At 35.4% G+C, this 22,295-nt stretch overlaps 1 protein-coding gene across 4 annotated transcripts in view; it reads right to left on the bottom strand.

The window, feature by feature from the left end:
- Positions 1–13,736: 13,736 nt before the first annotated feature.
- Positions 13,737–22,295, bottom strand: part of qkia (QKI, KH domain containing, RNA binding a) — an 84,498-nt gene continuing 75,939 nt past the window's right edge. For all 4 annotated transcript variants that reach the window (XM_053237557.1, XM_026926619.3, XM_053237559.1 and 1 more), the window contains exon 8: positions 13,737–22,100. In XM_053237557.1, the coding sequence (XP_053093532.1) occupies positions 22,084–22,100 (17 nt within the window). In that variant the 3' untranslated portion in view covers positions 13,737–22,083. The remainder of the gene's footprint in view (positions 22,101–22,295) is intronic.

Genomic DNA, 22,295 nt, shown 5'->3' with positions numbered 1-22,295 from the left:
CTGTGAAGCTTTTTCCACTAGATAAAGGAATGTTGCTTGAGGATTTGTGTCCATTCAGCCACAAGTGAATGTTGCGTGAGGAGGCCTGGTGTGCAGTCAATGTTCCAATTCATCCCAAAGGTGTTCAGTGGGGTTAAGGTCAGGGCTCTGTGCAGGCCACTTGAGTTCTTCCAAACCAATCTTGGCAATCCATGTCTTTATGGACCTCTCTTTGTGCACACTGGTACTGTCCTGCTGGAACAGGTCTAAGTTCCAGTGAATGGAAACTGTATTGCTACAGCATACAAAGACATTCTAGACAACAGTTTGGGGAAGAACCACATATGGGTGTCATGGTCAGGTGTCCACATACTTTTGGCTATATACTATATTTTGGACCAGGTTGTCCTTCTTTAATGAGTTCACCTAAACACAATAAACCCAAAGCTACATCTATAACCCTATTTTCAAATTGAATTATGATCTCCAGTTTGCTCACATTCTCTTTCTATTGTTTGCGGAGTGAAATGGAATAAGCGTTTCGTAGACAGGCTGAGACAGACATTCCTGCTCCGAACTGCTTATTCTGTTTTTCTTATGTCCTACAAATCACATTACCAGCATTCACAGATAACATATAAGCACTATTGTGATATTATAACTAAAGCTGTGAGAGAGAAATCATGCAAGTACAAACAATTGTGGTAATGAAAACAGTATTAGAGCTGAGAAAATATGCTTGAAGGCATTTTTATATCACAAAATCAATATTAAAACAGATTTACGATTATTTTAAGGCACATGAAAGACTGCCTGAGACACCACCTGACAATCTTTAATATGGAGTCCATGAATAAAAGCAACTATGGAAATGACATTAAATCTTGAGGGGCATAAAATAAATCACTGTCTGAGATTAAAAAAAGCTATGCCTGCTCCAGTACCTCAGAGTAAATTCTGCTTTTCAATGCCCAGGGTTAATTTTTATGCCTAGTGACTGTTAGACTTAACTTCAAAATTAGAACAGTCAGTGACGCACAGCAAACATTTTAGTAAAAATACCTAAACAACATGCTTGGATTAAGTTTAGAAATGGGAATCCGGCAGGCACTTGATATTCCAAGTGGAAAATAGAAAAAGTTCTGTAAAATTTCTGTAATAAAACATTATAATGACAGCAACATGTAATACTATGTGTGTTGGTGGAATATATTAATGCAGCCTTATAATTGCAATTTTTTATTAATGAATTATTATTAAGCTAATTTGTATAGTAGCAATGCTACATGAGATTGGGTTGGACACACAGATAGAGGCTTGCGTAGTTTTGAAAGTAGGTTAACAGTTCTATTAGCTATACAATTACATAAAAACACTGTTCCTTTACATTTACAGTGCAGATTTGTAGGTTCAGTCTTTGCTAGTTTAAATTGCTTTGGACCAAATTTGTTATCAACTTTGGATCAATGTAAGGCTCTGAGCCACAGTTCAACTCAATTCAAATAAATTATATTTGTATTGTGCTTTTAACAATCGATATTGTCACAAAGCAGCAACATTTAGATGCCTAAATGAGCAAGAAAGAGGTAACAGTGGCTAGAAAAAAAAAACTCTCTGAGACGACATATGGAGGAAACCTTTGAAATGAAACACACTCAAAAAATAGTGGGCTTAAATCATTACAGTATCCAGGAATAGAAGAGAAACGACAAACAGCGCTAAGAGTATTGAATGGATGCTCATATTGTGAATGAGTCCTGGGATGAGCACAGGACAGTCTTACAGTAGCAGCTCTTAGGTACAAATCTACTGTGTCGAGGTGAGATTATTCCCCGAAGCAAAGGTGAGAATGAACTGTATAATATGAGTTTATATATCAGTTGATAAAGTTCAGCAGGTTCATCAACTGATATTCAAACTCATTCTAGTTGGCACTGTAGAATCATAATGCATGTGCCCTTTTTAATTTGGAGCAAGGTTTCTGCATGGGAAAGACAGTAATAATAAAACCTGAGGCACACAGCAGCAGCTAAAGCTTTCAAAACATATCAGAGATCCATCAAACACAGGACAGCTCTGTGTACTGCTGTGAGAAAAGGGATAGTGAAGAAGACAGAGAGAAAGAGAGAGAGAAACAAAGGGAGAAAAAGAGGCAGACATATCCCTCAGCGGTTTCAGACCTCAACTAGAATAACCCTCACCTCCAGCTCAATGGAGCGCACACACACCACTCACGCTCCAAAATACACAATTACAATGGATACACAATAAGCCCCTCCTTCTATTATTCTTGCCACGCCCCCTGTGGATTCACCCCAGAGTCTGTCTAATTCACAGACTCTGTATTTTTCAACCTTGTCGCATCATTCCCTCTGACAGGAGAAGCTCCAGGGCAAGGAACAGAACCTGTCTACTTCTCTCTGTTTTCTTTTCTGTCTTTCAGCAGTTGTTTCTTCTGTGCCTTTGATTTATTTGAAACGAAATCTGCTTTGCTCTCTGCTTTGCTCTTACCTTACAATGGGTCAGATGGTAGGAGTTTGTGATGCACCACTTGCTATGTGTAATTTAGAGATTTTACTGCAATACAGCATGGTACGGGAACAAATCAATGATTCCACATTTTGTCACAATTTCCATTGCCAAGTAACAGAGCTGGCTGTTTTCCACTATTGCCTGAGTATCAAACATGGACAATTGTTTGGAGTTATACAAGGGTAAGAATCGAATTGAATACATTTTTTTAAGAGCAATCTGGACATTCTTTAAGCGCTGGAACACTTGCACTGAACAAAATGGAGATTATATAGATAATTATACATTTTGAGACACCTCTACGCAATAAACAATGCAGTATGAAAAATTAAGGTTTTCATTTGACTTAACACTGTAAATAGTGCTGGGCAGGCCACTGAACAGACCAATAGAGTAATCACATGACCTTCAGACAGCTACTATTTTGGAAAAAAAAAAATGTAAAAAACACTTGGTAATGCAGTTTTCTAGTTTAGGCAACATCACCATTTTACAGTTGTTTGGGTGATGTTAATATTTCTTATCACTGATATTCAACTTGATTTTACCTTTTTTTTTTTTAAACCCATGATCTATGTTAAATCCTCTATTTTCAAGCTAGGCCAAATCCTAAATAGCTTATATAGTGCACTCACTTCATAAGGTATAGCTTAGTGGCATTGTAAAGGCTACGTTTGCCCAATACAACACAATTCAGCCACAAAATAGGAGTGACATCTAGCTTCTTCATCTTGATCAGGGAGACGGTGGATGTGGAGCACTGAGGGCAAGGTAGAATACGACCTGAATAGGAAACCACCAGTCTATCACAGACTAAGTATTTTCTATTTTTCTAAAATTAAACTCTTGGTGTACTTGGCTTCATTTGGGTTGCTTGCTGCCATTAGAACAAACACGCAGTGTCTTCTGTTCAGTAGGAGCACTGTGACTTAGACAAGCTATATTAACACACATATTGTAACATAAAACAATCTATATACCTGTTTTTTCCTGTCAGAAAACCAATTTACAAATATTGAGTGTTTTACTAATCGATTAGGTGGTTACATTAACAGCAATTAGTCAACTGTTCAATAGTGACTGTCCCACAATAACACTGTTTCTTAATTCCAGTCCTGTAGGCTTACTTCTCTGTAGAGTTTCATGCTTTCCCTGGTTCCAAAAACACCTGATCTAACTTACAACGCTTGATAATTACACTATATGGCCAAAAGTATGTGGACACCTGACTAATCACACCCATATGTGCTTGTTGAACATCCCAGCCCAGATTTATTCCTGCTTTGCTGTTATAATAATCTCCACTCTTCTGGAAAGGCTTTCCACTAGAGCTTGGAGCGTGGATGTGGGGATTTGTGTTCATTCAGCAAAAAGAGCATTAGTGAGGTCAGGCACTGATTTCTGGCAAGGAGACCTGGGGTGCAGTCGGTGTTCCAGTTCATCCCAAAGGTGTTCAGTGGGGTTGAGGTCAGGGCTCTGTGCAGAAAACTCAAGTTCTTCCATGGCAACCTTGGCAAACCATGTCTTCATGGAGCTCGTTTTGTGCACAGGTCCATTGTCATGCTGGAACAGGTTTGGGTCTCTTAGTTCCAGTGAAGGGAAATTATAATGCTGCAGAATACAAAGACATCCTACACAACTGTGTGCTTCAAATTTTGTGGCAACAGTTTGGGGAATAACCACATATAAGTGTGATTGTCAGGTGTCCACAAACTTTTGGCCATATTGTGTAGCTCATGAGCTGCAACCCTGCTCCAGAGACTTTCAAGAGTACTTGTCCTTCCACCGTTGTCTGGTGGAAAAGTGCTTTTAGTAACACAAAAAAGTCTACTAAGAGTACTAAGGTACTAAAAGAGGAATGATCTTGCCTGCTAGAATACTAAAGCAGCATGGTAGTGTCATCACCATAACCATAATTATTTGCTACTTTAAATATGATATATGAGATGAAAGGGTGAATCTCTTTTTTGTAGAAGGAACAAAGTCTTAGTGGAACTGACTTAACCACACTCTCTCTCTCCAGTTTACACACATCACTACACACTTTAGGATATATCTTTAGGAGAGAAGAATGTCCAGAAAAAAGAGAGGCTGGTGAGGGAACGACTGTTTATAGCTGCTACAACATGACTTACCTGTTCCGCATATGTTCCATGACATGAAATATATCCATAAATGGATAAAAAGTATGACTTGTCATTTTTTTTTAATTAATAAAAAATGCAATCATCGGCAAATTGCTGTGCTACAGAAATGAGCTGTCACTTTGGACAAATTCTCCTTACCACAGCAGGTGGCTGTTAAAGCTTACAGCAGCCATGTTTGTTACACAGTAACTGCCATGCAACTTCTGGGATTCGTCCTGATTCTGCCACCACTAATGTTCAAATCAACAAATCATTAAATAACAAACATCACCCAATATGAACAAAAACAGTGATGGTTCCAAGTAGTGAATCATCAGGAATGTGCTTTAAATCCAATAACTTAGAGGAGAATAATAAATGCTGTATAGTATTGAGCAATAATCTTTGCAATTGTTTTCTTACATGGTAAATTACATGGCTAATACAGAGGGAGTGAAGGGGCAGATGTAGTGTCCCAGCTGTGGGAATAGCAACTGGCAGGAGTTCATCTGTGTATGTGTGTGTTTTTGGAAACAAGTTGTAAACTGGAGCCCAAAGCTACAGTGACAGAGCTGAAAAATAGATGTGGCTGTCACATTGAATTAGATTTCTCATGAGCAGGATTCAGAGAGACGTAGTGAGAGAGAGGACACACACAGAGGGAGAGAGAGAGAGAGAGAGAGAGAGAGAGAGAGATTAAGAGCATGATACACACTGACACAGGCTGTTAGCAATTAGCATCTTTAGCAAAACAGAAGCTTGTTTTCTACGTTATGTGATGTCCATGCTATGTTTTATTTTTTTTGCAATTATTATTATATACAAGAATTATATATAAACCAGTGTTATCATTGATGTGCAGTTAGCTAGTTTTTACCTAATAACTCACCTCCTTATTGCTAATGATGCACAAGTGACTGTTAAAAGCATAAAAAGATGTCCCTTTTTTTTTTGAGCCCTAAAACAAAAACAACAAAAAATTGGTATGGATTTTTAAAATGTACAGATATCCAGGATTTTATAAACGCAGATATATTATCTACATTTATACCATAGCGCTGTTCAATTCCCAAATATTATTGGAGTTCATTAAAGGCAAACCATTTTATATTATATTATTAATTTATATTATTATATAATGTATATTAACGCACTAGTTCTAATACATCATTGTTTCTAGAGTTTCTAACTAATGTTTCTAACAGCTCATTCACAGGACTTGTACTGTCTTATAATCTACTAACAAAGGAAATTGCATAAGCTTTCTATATGGAGACATTTATTCCATATTTATGGAAGGAGTCTCCAGTGTCAGTGCTTTGGAATGGTCAGTCATTTTTCCACCACAGGATAGTCAAAGGACCGTATGTTTTATGGTATCCCTGTAACATTAAAAGCAGTGTTTTTTTTGTCTTATTAACTTCACAATAAAGAAAGAAAGAAGGAAAGAAAGAAAAGGTTGGTAAGTGGAAGACTGTTTAGAGCTAAAATAAAATTAATTAGTTGTTGGAAATTCGCTGTGGTATAATGGGAATAAAACACTTTGGAATGGAACATGCTGTTATATGAAAATAATCAACTCTGTGGTGATGATAGTAACTCCACCTCATGTTGGACCATCATTTATTATTTTACTATAACAGCACACCCCATTGTGTTTTATTCCTTACATACTCTGTATAATACATATAGTACAAATGGGTGACAAATTAAAGGAAAAACTTACATAACGTGTCTTAGTAAGGCGTTCGATCACCAAAACCACTTCAACTTGCCTTGCCACTGACTCTCCAAATCTCTGGAACTGTACTGGAGTAATGAACGTTGTTCTTCCTAAGAATACTCTCTCAGGTAGTGTTTTGGAGGATGATGGTGGAGAGCATTGTCTAACACAATCTCCACAATCTCTCTCAGTTGAGTTGAGATCTGGTGACTCCAAGTAGGAAAAAAATCAAATCAAATGGCTCGATTAATGGCAACTATTAATTGTCACTCGGAAAGTTGGATTCTCTTAAAGGCTTGATTTCCCATAATGCGAAGCAATAAGAAGATTAAGATTGCTAATCTTGAGAGGATTGTTCAAAAGATAAGTTTATATATGTTTACAAGATGATTTGGTTTCTGCAAGGTCAAAGTGAAAACAAAATTGTGCTAGCAATAGTACATTACCATAGCAAATATGTTACTTCTAAAATTAATTACTAATGAAACAACTCTTCGTATACATTTTTAAAAGCTATTTGAGACATTTCGATAACCATACAGAAAGCCAAACAAGACTAGCTAAATATGTGTCCATTTTTTCAGATTGTTGATATCCAGGGAAAGCTCTGAGGTGGAAAACTAGGAAGTTGTCATGAATTGTCTACTAGTGGTCTCATTCAACAACGTTCTTTGTTGTTGATACAGCTAATCAGACTTACATGTAACACTTTCGCTTTCACCCAGTACTCTTTGTACAAATACTCCTTGTGAAGTCTTGCCAATATTTCCAAAATACAAGCCAATTAAATCTGAGGTTGGCACGAAGGTGACTGTTTCATGACTTGGATAATCCTTGGACTGTGTTTGCTTTTTTGATTTTGGAACATTGCTTATTTTCTGAATAATGGATTCATTATTCATATTCTGCTTGGAACTCTTAATGGATCCTCCACAATGTGATCAATTTTGCGATGTTGCCACTCACTTGTCATAACTTGTCAAAATCTCAAGTACATATTCAACAGAATACATGAAACGCTGTCATTAAAAAGGTGATGCTGAAGGGAAAAAAAATCCTAAGCAGAGAAAACTGTGAACAAAAATGCCCAACTGTGAAGAAAAATGCTCTGTTTTGCTTTTGAGGTCATATTTTAAGTTTCAGAATGAGACTCTTGGCAGAAAACTGATCTTACTGTATAAATTAGGGTATATTAGTGGAATTTGGGTTGACACCTGAACCCAAAGAAATTATTTGTACATGTTCTATTTGGCAAATGACATTTCTGATCCTGCAAAGAGAGAGAGAGAGAGAGAGAGAGAGACTGACCTGTGAAAAGCACACCACACTGACTGAATTGCTAAGCTTTCTTCTCCACTCTCTAATCTTTCTGAAGCAAATTTCAATAAGGGGTCGAATGGGTGGAAAGGGTATCTGGGGAGCAGCAGCCTGGCTGTCTGTCTGACAGGAGACATTTATCTACGAGACACACACTGAGTTTAACACCTCACACCCACAGAGAGCAATTACACACACACACACACACACACACAAAGTGATTATGGTTGTATCCATAATTTCTTCTCTGCCACTAAGTAAGTTTATAAGTTTTTAAGTACATTTTCAGTTTCGTATATATATTTTTTAATTTCAGCTTTCAAAGAGAAATGATATGCCTACATCCATCATGAAGTGTTCTCTTGTTGATTATCAGTGCTTAAAAAGTAATTTAAAAAAGTAAAAAAAAAAGACAAATTCTGAGATTATAATAAAAAAAAGGTGCTTTGATTAGAACCAACAACACGTGATCTATCTGCTCTACCAAATGAACATTGTATTTTTATCCTTTAAACTGCAAATGGAATAATGTATCAAATAATTATTAATAATTTACATTAAACACATTATTCATGAATGGTAGACTAGAATCACATTAGAAATAACAATATTTTAAAAAATAGATTACTTACAATATTAGGTTATTTAATTGAATTACTAAAGGTTGCTTAATTAAGATTTTTTTTTTTTAATCTACTAACCACAAAGAAAACATCCTTAAAGCACCTTTTACACTGTGCTACTTTAACCCTGATGTGTATGTATTATACAGTCTAGACCCATAATCTAAACAGCACATGAGCTATATATCAACTCAATGCTGTCAAACTTTACTCCAAACTAATGCACAATTATCTGATGGACACTTTTTCCCCACATGCCGCCAGCGCCGTGTCTTTTCTGGAGTAAATGGTATTAATACTATGTAGGAATGTAAAACATGAGTGTCACCAATGAGTTGACGTTAACGGTGAACCTAAACAGCCATTCCTGATTATCTAATTTTTTTTTTTTCACTGACAGCAAACACACAATCCAATCAGAACGGGATTCTTCTGCCATTACAGCAATTTTCTGTTCTAATTGCCGCATGCTAACATGTCTAGCTACGTTTGAAAACCTCCATGTAATGAGTACATACATGCAGTCTTGTATAGAGTAAATCAATGCCAACTGATGGTTAGACTACGCTGGTGCTCACTGTTAGTGATTTATCTTGGCTACAGACGTATTTACGTACTTAACATGATTGGATCGATTTCTTTTTGCCGTTTCAATAATTATAATTGAAGTCTAACTCCTTAACAATAAATGTGGCTATTAATACAATACTTGCAGTATGATGAGTATATGAAATAAAAATAATCTAAAAATTACAGACTGCTTAGTTTCCCAAAAATACTTACACCTTTTTCTAAAGGCTCTAAGGGGTCAGTGATATGCGATGTAGAACTGGATTGATCTCCTGTATATTACTGCTGAGAAAAACACCACAGTGTTCAGAGACCTCCTGGCTTGCAAGATATTCTGCTGTGTTCAGTGCTTAAGTACAAGTCCGCTTTGGGCTTTGTGAAAACTCTCATTTCAGCAGAGACGAGGAATCAAGCATTAAGGTTGCAGAAGAACATGTGCTATCTATTGTATATTCCATGCATATTAAAGAACACAAGGCTTAAACTGGAAATGATGTCCCTGAGGTTACATTGGACAGTACCAGGCAAATATATATTGAAATTCACATGTTAAAGTCAAATATATTCATAAAGCATTAAAGAATTTGCTTTGTTCATTGTTAAAATGATATTTGCAGGAAGAAAGCTTAGACAATATTAGAAAGTAAATAATAACATTTCCACATTGTTATAGTGAAATGTACAGTATATATATGGTATCAAAAGGTTGAAGCATTAAAGTATATGTTATATATTTTATAAAGTTATATGCAGAAAAAAATATATGCACAGAGCAACTTTGGCTTTCCTTTTTTTCCCTTTTTTCAGAAACATCTGATGGGTTTTCCCAGATTGCTACACTATTTAATCTAGTGTGTCCCAACTGGTCATTTGCCACCCAGTAGCTAGCACTTCCCTATCACATGACCGCTACCAACTGGGGAGGGTGAAGGCAAACACAACTTCCTTCAAGACACGTGAAGCCAGCCAACCACATCTTTCCAAACTGCTGAGTCACAGGGCAGCGTAATACACTCGGAGGAAACCGCTATCTACCCTCTTCCGCATACATGAACTCACAGATGCCCATGAATGGCTTGGGTCACTGTGATTGACAGGGGAGAGAGAGTGTGATGCCCCTCCCACCCATAAAGCACAGCCAATCTACAGATGACTGCGGCGTCTTCGGGATTCAAACTCGCAAACTCTTATATAATGTGATAGGGTGAAGGATCAGGCTGTGAATGAAGATGAAGGTGTGTATTCTTGTACCATGTAAGCTACTGTCTTATGTAGGGTCTTTTGCACTACTGTTATATCTGATTCACTTTCTTACAAGAACTGTGTACTAGTCAGGGCTGCACTGTCTCTTACTGTGCCTATTGTCCTGTTTCGGGAGTCATCGTACTGTCTTGTGCTGTTTATGCACTTTATGTAAAAATGTGTAGTTTCTTGTAGTTCTGTGTTGTTCTATGTAGCACCATGGTCCTGGGGGACCGTTGTTTCATTTCACTGTGTACTTACTAGCTGTATATGGTTGAAATGACAATAAAGCCACTTGACTTGTACGTGGGATCTGGTATAGCATCATCTAACTGCCGGTTGTAATAAAAAAGAGTCAAGTATATCGAGTAATCAATAAAGATCCAAACATTTGATTACATCCTGATTATAAGGAAAGACCTTCATCTCCAGAGAGCAATCAATTCTAAACATTACTAATTCCTCTTCCACCAGTAATCAATCAGACTCAAGCAGTTTTTTTATCAGTCAAACACAGAAGATGTCCATAAAATCCTGATTGTCCTGTCCATAGTGTTTAAACAGAGAGATCACCTGCTACAAAGAGCAAATAATCATTAGAGAATAGATAGATATGATTTCTCATTAGAGATTCGCTGTAAATCCACTGTTTAAAGAAAAGAAAAGAGGCTGAGGACTGAGAAATAAAATGGCATTAACACTATGGAAATTTGTGAAAATGTGATATAGCTCATAATTTGATTTAATTCCTGTGAAAGGAGTGTGTATGTGCACAAAGGATGTGTTCAGGTGCAAATCAGATGTGAATGTGACACATTAGGATGCAAAATGAGTGGAAGGTTATGTCAAACTAACCGGAAACGAGCTGATCTCTTTTCCTCTCTTTCTCTCTCTGTGACACACACACACACACACACACACACACACACACTCAAAGCCAAGTGTGCTCGGACAACCCAGGTGTCCCTACATGCACAGTTCACACTATTCATCAAATAGCACATCTCTCTCTCATACACACACACACACACACACACACACACACTTGCCTCTTCCAAACGGTCCAACACACACAGCTGTGCTCTGCTGAACACCCCCAATTCATTCTACAGCAACTGGCTTCATTTGTCACTTTTGACACTGCTCGTCTCTCCTCCACTTTCTCAAAGCTTCCAGCTGCCATTTGCTACAAACGCTCCTTTCATCCTTTTCATAATAACGGCAAGGCTGGCTTCCGACTTCACACACACACACACACACAAACCACCAAACCAAACCATCTACGCCACTTGCCTTCCCTTCCACAAAGAGAGAGAGAGAGAGAGAGAGAGAGAGAGAGAAGAGTGTGAAAGAGTTTGGAGAAGAAAGCAAAACCCTTCTGTTGTCCCCTTAATCATTTCAGTTTTAAATGCAACTGTGCTGCTTTTGACAAAAGTAAGGAAACTGTCAAGAATTTCCATCTTTTTACAGTGGATGTGTCATTCGGTGTATTTTAGGACAATAGAAAATACATTTTACACCACAAAAGTGAAAAGATCTCGAATATGTATGAATTTACATACAGTATTTCTTTCTTATAATTATTAATCAAATATAAGCTTAATTTATCTTAATATTGTTGTATTTGCTTCTAGAAATAAATGCTCAAAATCTATTTAAAAAAAGTATCAGCTAATAATAACAAGATGTCAAAATGTCTAGAAATAGGTTAAATAATCATATATTTGGTTTGCTGTGATCTTACAATAGGAAATACTAGATAAATTAGTCTATATTCAAGATATTTTCAGTTGCTGTGAATTTTTGCAGTTAAATTTAGACTTTCGAACTATTTTTCCAACATTGAATCTAAGAAACTCATTCAATAAATGTGTTAACCCATCTCAGATAACAATTTTTTTTTAAACGAAATGTTGACCTAGCATCCACGCTAATGGCATGATGAAATGAACGCCATTGTAATGTTTTTTTTTTTTTAAATTATAATAAAAATATAATTTTATAATTATAATAAAAATAATTTGCGTACTTTCAAATTGACCTCATCAGTCAATATTAGGGAAAATTCAGAAAAACAGAATGAGAGAATTTACTTTTCTTCTTCCCATGATCTTCAAGAAATCTGGATGATGCAACTTCCTGTTTAACATGTGATTTGTGACATGTAGGATGTCCCAAATATTTCATTGGGGTGAATGTGTTAAGTGAATGAACCAAAATGTACATTTTTCACAACATATAATGGATGACTACTGAAAAATATTTCAAGTGTGAGATATTAAATGGATTCGCATGTTAATATGATACTATTTTTGAAGTATTTTAACGAATTTTAATAAAGTATTTAAAAAAAAACTTTTATTTAAAGGTAATTTGTTGTTATAGTGAACTGGGACAAGTACAAATGCTGTAGAGGTTATATTATGTTTAGTGTTATTTGGGTTTAAAGTTATTCATCTGAAACACGCATATAGGTCCTTATAAAGGACACAATACCTGTGTTTAGGTATATTCATATTCATAACTGTAATATTAATGGAACACAAATGACAACTCAAATGTGGAATCAGCCATGTACACATTCCTTTATTTTACTCTATTGCTCAAAAGAAGTGACTGATATGAAAACCTTTAAAATATGTGTTTATTCCTTTCTTTCCATCAGCAAAATGACTCATTGTGGTATTTGACTTAGAACAAATTTTAATAACTTTATCATAGAAATGTAATTGAGTTCCTGTGTAATTTCTGTGTAAACCATGTATGTGCATTAGAACTTCACCTTCAACTTTACTTAGTGTTTTTACTTTGGATGGTAAGTGCTAAATTAAAGTGACAGATTGGAGAATAAGATAATTAAGCAGCTCACATAAAAGAAGAGCTTTTTTTCCCCATATTTAAATGTTATAAAATGTGAACTTTCACAACTATCCAACATTTTTTTTTTAATTAAGACACCTATATTTGAGGTGATTTCTGGAAATTGGCTGGGTGGGAGGGGCATACTCTCTATCAGAGCGACATTAGGCACTCATGAAGACCTTTGAGCTCATGTATGCAAAAGAGGGCAGATAGCCAATCTTGGGAAGATCAGATATATTGTGACCAATTTCTGAACCAGTGTAAGGCCGAGATTCTCAAAGTCATGTCCGTGAGCCAGAGCCAGAGCCAGTGTGTCCATGAGCCATGGTCTGAGAGTTTTTATTTTATTTCAGTAGTGGAAATAACAAATCTAAATGATTATATTTATTACTGCATTATTATCCAGTTTAACACTTCCCCTGAATAGGATTGATCCAATCCTGTATGCAATGTCAATTTGACTTAAATGTGCTCTGTTGGTGGAAAGGAATAGAAAACTCTCTAATAATTAGACAAAATATTGTACAGTAGGGATGTACCCTGATACAAAGATGAATAGGAGGCACATTATTTTTTTTTAACCAGAAACGATTACGTGGTATCTGGTTGAGACTGGAGGTGTTCATTTAATGTTTTAAACTAGCTAAAGGAAATTAAACCTGCTATATGAAACATATCTGAATAAAATCCTTACCTTCCAGATTTATGAAAAACATCTTCCCAAATTTCAGTCTGAGAACTCCAAATACAGCAACCACAGAATCCAGTTGTAAATATTTTATTGCACACATCAGTTTTCTCTTTTCCGCCAACACGAGCAACTTATCACATTTTTTTTCTATATATAAAACAAGGCAACAACAAAGATTTAAAAACGACTTTACATATTGTCTTAGAACACCAAAAAAAAAAAAAAAAAAAAAAAAAAAACAGCGATGTAGTGCACTTTTATCGCTTTCCACGCTTGGACTTCAAACAACATACAAATGATGAGAAAGAAAAAAATTATGCATAAAAAACAAAAGTAAAAGCTCCAGTAGATTATTACGCCCAGATTTTTTTTTTTTTTTTTTTAAATACCATTAAAAGATTTGGTAGAAGTAGTAGTTTGTCTTTAACCCCCTGAGTGCCACGTTGGCAGAAGCACTACAGTTTGCAGTCCATGGAGGAATGTTTTCAAATGAAGTAATTATCATCTGATGATTAATAAAAGCAGATTAAAAGGCAGCACTTCCCTTTCAGAGGTCTGTGTGTAGCACACAGATCATATAACTATCGACTGTCGAATGGAACAGCCACTAAAGGCACTTTATGGTCCAATCATTTTTTGAAACACCGCCTCTGTGTTTCAGTTCAAAGCACAAGACAGCGAAAGCATAAGCAATTTAGAGAAAGAGAACTTTTTTTTTCTTAGGATTTTAGAATGAACTTTAAACTCAACATCCCCTGATCGCTGACTATTTATGGCAGATAATCAATGGGCCTCGTTTATCGATCTTTTAGTAAAGTTGTGTATGAATGTTTGCGTAGACCGAACTGAACAAAACCATTCCTGTCAGATTTACAAAAGATTCAGTGACAGCTATAAATGATCGAATGCTTTCACGCAAAAGCTTTACATTTATTGATGCTCATGAAAGGCAAAGCTCACAGTAAGCTAAAGATGAAAAAATTACAATTAAACGATTAAAGTGAAAGAGCACCTCCGAAATGTTTTGCTCTAAATCTTCCAGTAATGCAGCTCAGCTACTGCAGCGAGTCACAGACACACACTAACTCTTCCTCATGTAACAGGGCACAATTACTTTTGTCCTAATTGAATAACTATTCAATTGGAATAAGTGATTTAAACTTGTCAGCGTATATTAATATCCTGTATATTAAATCCCAATAACTCGTTGTCAATCATCTGACTTTTGAAGCTGATCAATTGAGGTTCACGTTAGTAGAGAAGCCCTGAACTGCAAGGTGCAGAAATTGTTTTATAAACTGCTATAATCATTATTTTGACTTATCAAGTCATTATTTTGACTTCGTAACACAAAATTTTTGACTTAGGATCACATTATTTTGAATTAGTATCACGTTATTTTGACCAAGTCATTAATTTGACTTAGTATCTCGTTATTTTGACTTAGCATCTCATTATTTTGACGTAATATCTCGTTGTTTTGACTTAATAAGACAAAATAGAGAGTCAAAACTAATGACAGAAATTGAAGAAAAATTCACACCTTGAGGTCTAGGGCTTCCACACATTAGTGAGTCTCCTTATATGTAAATTTACACAAACTCAGGAGCGAAACGCAAGATACCAACATTTCAGCCAACGCATAGATACGGCATTTCTTGTTTATCTCATTATTTCATCTTACTAAGTGAATATTCTGACTTGGTATCTCTATTTTGACTTATTATCTTGTTAATTTGACTTATCATCTCATTATTCTGATTTAGTATCTCATTATTTTGACTTACTAAGTCATCATTTTGAACATCATTTTGACTTAGTACTGTATCTCATTTTTTGACTCATTATCTCATTATTTCGACTTAGTATCTCATTTTTATGTAGGATCCTGTAATTTTGATTAGTATCTTGTTATTTTGACTTATTAACTCATTATTTTTAATTAGTATCGTTATTTTGACTTAGTATCTCATTATTTTCACTCAGTATCTCATAAGTAAAAAATAACGAGATACTAAGTCAAAATAATGACAGCAATTAAAAAAAAAATCCACACCTTGAGGTTCAGGGCTTCCGTGCATTATTAAGTCTCCTTATGTGTAAATTTACACAAACTCCTTTGTGTAAATGTTCCTACGAATAAATTTGTTCGCATCCAGTCTGATAAATGAGGCCCAGTGTGTGAAAATCTATGAAAACCACAACAACAGAGGAAACACTTTTTCCAGGTATTTCAAGGAGCAGTATGGCAGTGCTTGAAATTCCTTATGTGCTTTCTTATTCCTTAATTCCAGCCAGTAAAGAAATATTTTCTTTTTTTTTTTTTTTCTTCATCTGAATAGTAACACAAAGCCGCTATAAAAATACAGTAAAAGAGAAGCTTATTTTTAAGTACATTACAAAAAAAGGAATATACTTTTATAGTTTAGCTTAGGACGTACAAAAAGACCCAACATATTGAATCAATAATATAAAATGATTCTTTTGAAGCTTTATGTGTATTGTACATTCAAAAACGTGAAAACGTCTCCCTCACAAAAAAAAAGAGAAAAAAAGAATGTCAATCATGACACCAAAAACCAAGAAGCTAATGAGAAGCTAATGGGTGACTTTTGATTATGAAGAGCATTAGAACAAAACTGACTCATTTGGTGATGAAAATTTTTTTGTGTATTTGCATCACTCAGTGGGTTAAAGTGGGTCTAAAAACCAGATTAATGAAAGTTAATGTTTGCATGTGCGTCAGTCGCGACAGCTGGTGAATTAGTCAGAGAACAGTTTAAAGAGTTTAAAGGAAAAAGAGAAACTAATGTCAGGATTAGGAGAACCAAACCGAAAAATTAGTACGCATTATTAATTGTGCTTGAGGTTTCAAATGAACAGGAAAAGCTGTCAGGCAAAAAAAAATTAAAATAAATAAAAAATCGATTTCAACAAAGGAAGAAAATATTCCACAAATATGTTGGGCTTCGATGAGACTATCGTTCAGTCTCCAAGGCGACGAGACGAGCAGCTCTTGCAAGTACAGACATGTTTATATTTATTTATATATTTATTTATTGGCAGCAGTGAAGGAGCTGAAATAGACTCTGCACTGACGGAAGGCACTTCCACGGCACCAATGGCCTGTGAGTACACACTGCACTCAAAAAGCAGTGCTGAAACATTAAACGCACCTGGGATAAATCGAGGGGATTGTTTAAGCAGCGCCCTGGTGAGGAAATTTGAAATAGTGTGAAATCAGACACAGCTGTAAAATTTGCCACGCTGAAAATATTCAGTATATCAGCTGTAAAATCTGTCCCAGTTTAAAGATGGCCATGTTTGATTACGACAATGCCGGCAAATTTCCACTGATGAAAAGATACCTGATTGCTTTAATCAGAATCAAACGAATCGGTCAGAAGGTGTTGATTCATTTCCTAGAACAGCACGGCTATGACGCAGTATCGAGCCACAGGTTTATATTAACACGCTCGTTTTGAGACATTATTTCTTAACTCACACGGGCTTGTTTGGTGGAAGTTGACAATTTAATCCCTTCAAGAAACGGATTTTAAAAGCTAAACGTGTTGACAGAGGAGAATGTATCATTGTTGCTACGGTAAAGCTTTCTGACGAGTAAAGCAGACGTTTATTTAATATTTATGCTAGGAGACTCAGACAGCGCTATGCAACCTTCAGACGTAAAAGCTGCACCTAAAGCCTAAAGTTTTCTGCCATGCTGCATGTTTTCATCCTATTAACCTTGAGAGATAAACTATAGACTGATACGGGAACGATTCTTTACAGCTTCTATAGCGTAAGTGATAACATGAACTAACTTGTTTTGAGAGATTCCACAACGTTGTTGTAGCAGTAATTGGATAAAAAGTCATTTTTTAATAAAAAAAATTGTAATAGCTGGCAAATTGCTGTGGTTTAAAAAAAGGAATAGAACGTTTTATTGGAAAATAATCACCTCCAGGATTCTTGACAGACTGTTTAATTCTGGATTCTGATTGGTCAGAAAGTGTTACCTGTCTATTACAGCAGCTCTGATAGTAGTTCCTGATGCAAGGCAAATCAGATTTACATTAATACATTATATAATATAGTAACAACCTATGAAGGGACAGAAACAGATCTAAAAATGTTTGTAATCACTGATATGGTGACGATTTCGTTTTCTTTTGGAAGGAGTCTCCAGTGCCAGTGCTTTGAAACAGCACAGTCAGAACTAAAGCTGAAATGTTTACGTTTCCAACACGGCAAAATTTTCAGGACAGTGTTTTAATTTTATATAATTTATTTATTTTTTTGGTATCATGAGAATTTTTGTTTTATTCATTTCTAGAAGGAGGAGATAAAAAGTGAAAGAAGGACAGTTTATAGCTGCTATAATCTAAGTGATAATAGGAACTAACTTCTTTCGCAGATGTTCCACAACATTATATGTAACTATAAATGGATAAGTATGACGTTCTTTAATTAATAATGATTGTAATTGCCGGCAAATTGTTTTGGTATAAGAGGGGAAAAAAAATCATACACTGTTTTTGATTATTTTCCTGTAACAGAATTGTGTTTTATTCCCTACATAACTAATTAACCTATTGTTAAACTGGGCATTTTGTTTGTGTGTGTGTGTGTGTGTGAGACAGACAGTGTGGGTTCGGGTCAGCAGAGCAGAGTGAGGATGGACTAGATCGTGCACTTCTCCAGTTAGGTGCATGTGTGTGTTTGTGGGTGCCCAAGTCCATGATCCAGTGTATGAGTGGAATCCTAAGCGTGTTATACACGTGTGTGTAGTGTAGTGTAGTATGTTAGTGCGATTCCTTCATTTCTGTGAAGTGGTCAGAGACCAGTTTTAATCGTGTTAGTCCGTGAACCAGGTCAAAAGTAGTACATTCATTCAACAGGTTAAACACAAGACCAACAAAAATATCAGCAAAGTTAGTAAAATTCTTACTAAGAATATTTTATTAAAATAAATGGCAAGGGGGGTTAATAAGAAAATAACAGCATACACCATGAAAACTAAATGCAAGCATGTAAAAATCTTGACAAGGAAAACTAATATAGTCGCTAATGAGTTAAACAAGCTAAAGATTGGCAAGGAAATTAAATATAAATGTTGGAAAGGCAACGCTCCCAACAAGAGAGACTTGAGTTTCTGAGTGAGACAGCAAAAAAGGTGAGTTAATAAAAAAAAAAAAATTGTAGTGGGCATCAAAAAAGGAACAAAAAAAAGAAAGAAAGAAAGAAAAAAAACAGCCAGAAGAGTGATTTATAATATACATATAAAATGAAGTTAGAAAAATACATTAGAAACCTGTAACAATGATTGTAAATTACATTATTATACATGTATTAGGCAGGCAGGAGAGAATACAAGAGATTTCTCTATAAACCTGATGGACTAAATCGACCTTAAAACAATGACCAACAGCATGTCGTAACATCGCGGAGGGCATTTCTCGTAATACTGCTTCTTAATCAGGGCTGTCTTCTCAAACCTCCATTTTGATATTGCATTTCATTATAAACAAACAAAAAAAAAAGTGTCTAACACTGGAGAGAGAGAAAAAAAATTGACCTTTCCTGTGTAACAGCTTGAGAGAAGAGAGTGAAACAGGCTGCCATGAATGGAAATTTAGTTTGAAATACACTTTACATTTTTTTTTTTGGCCCATAATGCAGTTAAACCTCTCTAATTGTTTAAATGCTGTGAACTGGGCTTCGAATTTTTAATACGATTCGGTAATAGCTTTCGGTACGGCTGTAGGAACAAGGTGTCAAACAGCTGAGCAGCTCGATGCGAAAGTGAGCTTAAAGTTCTTTTCTTGACTATAAAGATCTTATCTTTTCAATTTATAAGAAAAAAAAAAAAAAGCACAGGAAATTTAGGTAAAGCAGTATCTCATGAAAGGAATAATAATAATAATAATAATAATAATAATTAAAAAAAAACAAACAAAAAAAAAACAAAAAAACATCCAATTTGCAAATCCGAATTTTAAATGGCAGTTTGCTTCAAACAATAACAATAACAAGACATAGATTGGAAATTGAAATTAAAGAAATCTTTTTGTTCAAATGGCATAAAGGGAAAGAGAATGAGACAGAGAGAGAGAAAAAGAGAGAGAGAGAGAGAGAGAGAGAGAGAGAGAGAGAGCAAGGTTAACCTAATCTCGGGAAGACAAATCATGGCACGTAGTTAGCTGGTCGAATGACTGCTATTCTTTTTGCATAGAGTAGATTGAGTGGCACAGCTGGGCGACAATCAAACTCGACACTTTAACAAGCTTTCTCTTTCTCTATGCACTAAGCACCGTTGTCGCTGTCGCACAAGATTACTGAACACAATGTAACTCGGAGAAAAAAACAAAACAAAACAAAACAAAAAAAAACCCAAAACAAAACAAAAAAACCATCAATAAGGCACTTTTTTCCCCCCCTTTTACAAATTTCTAATACTTCCCTCTTAATGCTTAGAACTGGAAATACTCCAAAGTTTCTTGGTTTTCATCGCCAATAGCAAAATCTTTTACGCAAACTTCCTTCCTCTTTTTTTTTTTCTTCATTTTTTGTACATTTTGTAACTGCAAGTTAAGTATAAAAAGCTAAAATTGCCAAAAATATATTTCTTCTCCAGCACCCTGTAAAAGTATCTAATTTTGATCGTTTCAGCATCTTAATATGCAATGACATTATCTACATTTGTATACATTTTTTTTTAATATATATATATATATATAGATCATGTATGTATAAAGCAATTTGAACAGGCAGACATGGCTTTCACATCCTATTTTTTTTTTTCTTGAGAAAGAGTTCAACTCGGATGGGTTCTGTAGATGAACTACGGACTGATGTTTTTTAAAAAAAAAAAAAAAAAAAAATTGTGGGACACATTGTGGATGAGCGTTTTTTTCTTCTTCTCTTTTTCAACAATCAAAAAATACGGAAAAGATTCATCCCATTAAGCAGGAATGGAAAAAATAATAATAATAATGACGCCCAATTTTAGTTAAAGGGTTAAGAATTAGAAATGAAAAATGTTAATCACGAAGGGAAAATAAAGTAATATATATATATATATAAAACGCAGGTATGTACAGAACTCTTTTCCTCGCTTCCTGTCTAATTCATCCAAGATTTAGTAGTGTTTCTTGATTTTATTCAACTTAAAGGAGACTGAAGCACAGTGGCTGAGGGATTATTGTCTTTTCATGCTATTTGACTGGATGTCAAACGTACACAGGCACATGACACACCTTTTCATACTCTAGACTAAAAGAACGAACCATCTGCGCTTAGATACATAATTGTATAGAGATAAATTTATCAAATTGTAACCCTTTGGCTAAATACGCACACATAATACTTTTTTTTTTTTTGTCTTTTGTCTCACAGCTCATTCAAAAAAAAAAAAAAAAAGAAAAAAAAAAAAACTCTATATATAAACTTCAGGCACTGTATTTTCGAGGCTGGGGGTGTTTGGGGTGGCGTAGGTGAGTGTAACAAACTCTTCCTGCCCAAATCTCCGCAGCCATAAACATCCTAGCTTTAAGATTACTGAGAATACTCTGGAATACTCTTCTTAACCCCGTTCTGCCACACGGCTGAGATGGCACCCATACTGCAGGTATGATTAAGCTTCGTCCTACTATCAAAATAATACAAAGCACATAAAGAATAAAACAAAATAAAAGAAAAAGCTCTTCCCCCCCCCCAAGCAGTCCATCATTTTGCCATGCACTCAGCGTCAGCTAGATAGGCGCACCCAGAATGTGTCAGCATTGTGAAAACGTAATAGATGAAAGAAAGAAAATAATAATAATAATAATAAAAAAAAAAACATTGCTACACACGACAATGACACACAACAGGTTTGTGTGAGTGGGTTTCTTTCCTTCTTCCTTTTCACTCACTAAAATTTAGATATGTGCAGGTTTCCATGAATTTCAGTCTGCATCCTGATCGTTCCGAATTGTAATTATTGAAATAAGAACGTCTAGTGGGGATGTGAAGGTAAGGGAGAAAATAATACATGATTTTTTTTTTTATTGCTTATTAACTCAGTGCAGATTTTTGCTACCAAGAACATCACCCAACTATCAGGGATTGAGAAAGAAAAAAAGAAAGAAACAAGCAGGGGGGAGAAAAAGAAAAGAAAAAAAAAAAAAAAAAAAAGGTCGTTACAGTCAATAAACATAAACGCCTAACATTAAAATCATCACACAACTTGTCGGTTTGTAGGCATTTGATCTTGTTGCGGTTTGTGTTGGTTTGTGTGTTAGGGTCACAGGTGCCTCTCTCGTTTTCTCAGCGTCCAACAGGCTAGCAAAAGGCAATTACCAGTTAATCTGATCAGCAGGCAGGCTTGGGGCGGCTCATCATTGGGTGAAGAGTTCAGAGGTCAGAGGTCATTTGTTAGTTGCCGGTGGCGGCTAGGTGGTTAGGAACAAAACAAAAAACAAAAAAAAAAAAGGAAAAAAAAAAGATAGAAAGGATATTAGTGTCAGCAAGAAGAGACTGAAATGACATCATTTTAACACTAAAATGAATGCAACATCCTTCATATCCACCTTAACCCATAGCCAAGAGACAAACACAAGCTAAATCTGGTTATAATCATGACAAGT

Source organism: Pangasianodon hypophthalmus, chromosome 10 (assembly GCF_027358585.1).
Source record: "Pangasianodon hypophthalmus isolate fPanHyp1 chromosome 10, fPanHyp1.pri, whole genome shotgun sequence".
In the NCBI taxonomy this organism is placed as follows: domain Eukaryota; kingdom Metazoa; phylum Chordata; class Actinopteri; order Siluriformes; family Pangasiidae; genus Pangasianodon; species Pangasianodon hypophthalmus.
The sequence above is the reverse complement of the archived record's forward strand: the minus strand, read 5'-3'. Positions and strand labels throughout refer to the sequence as shown.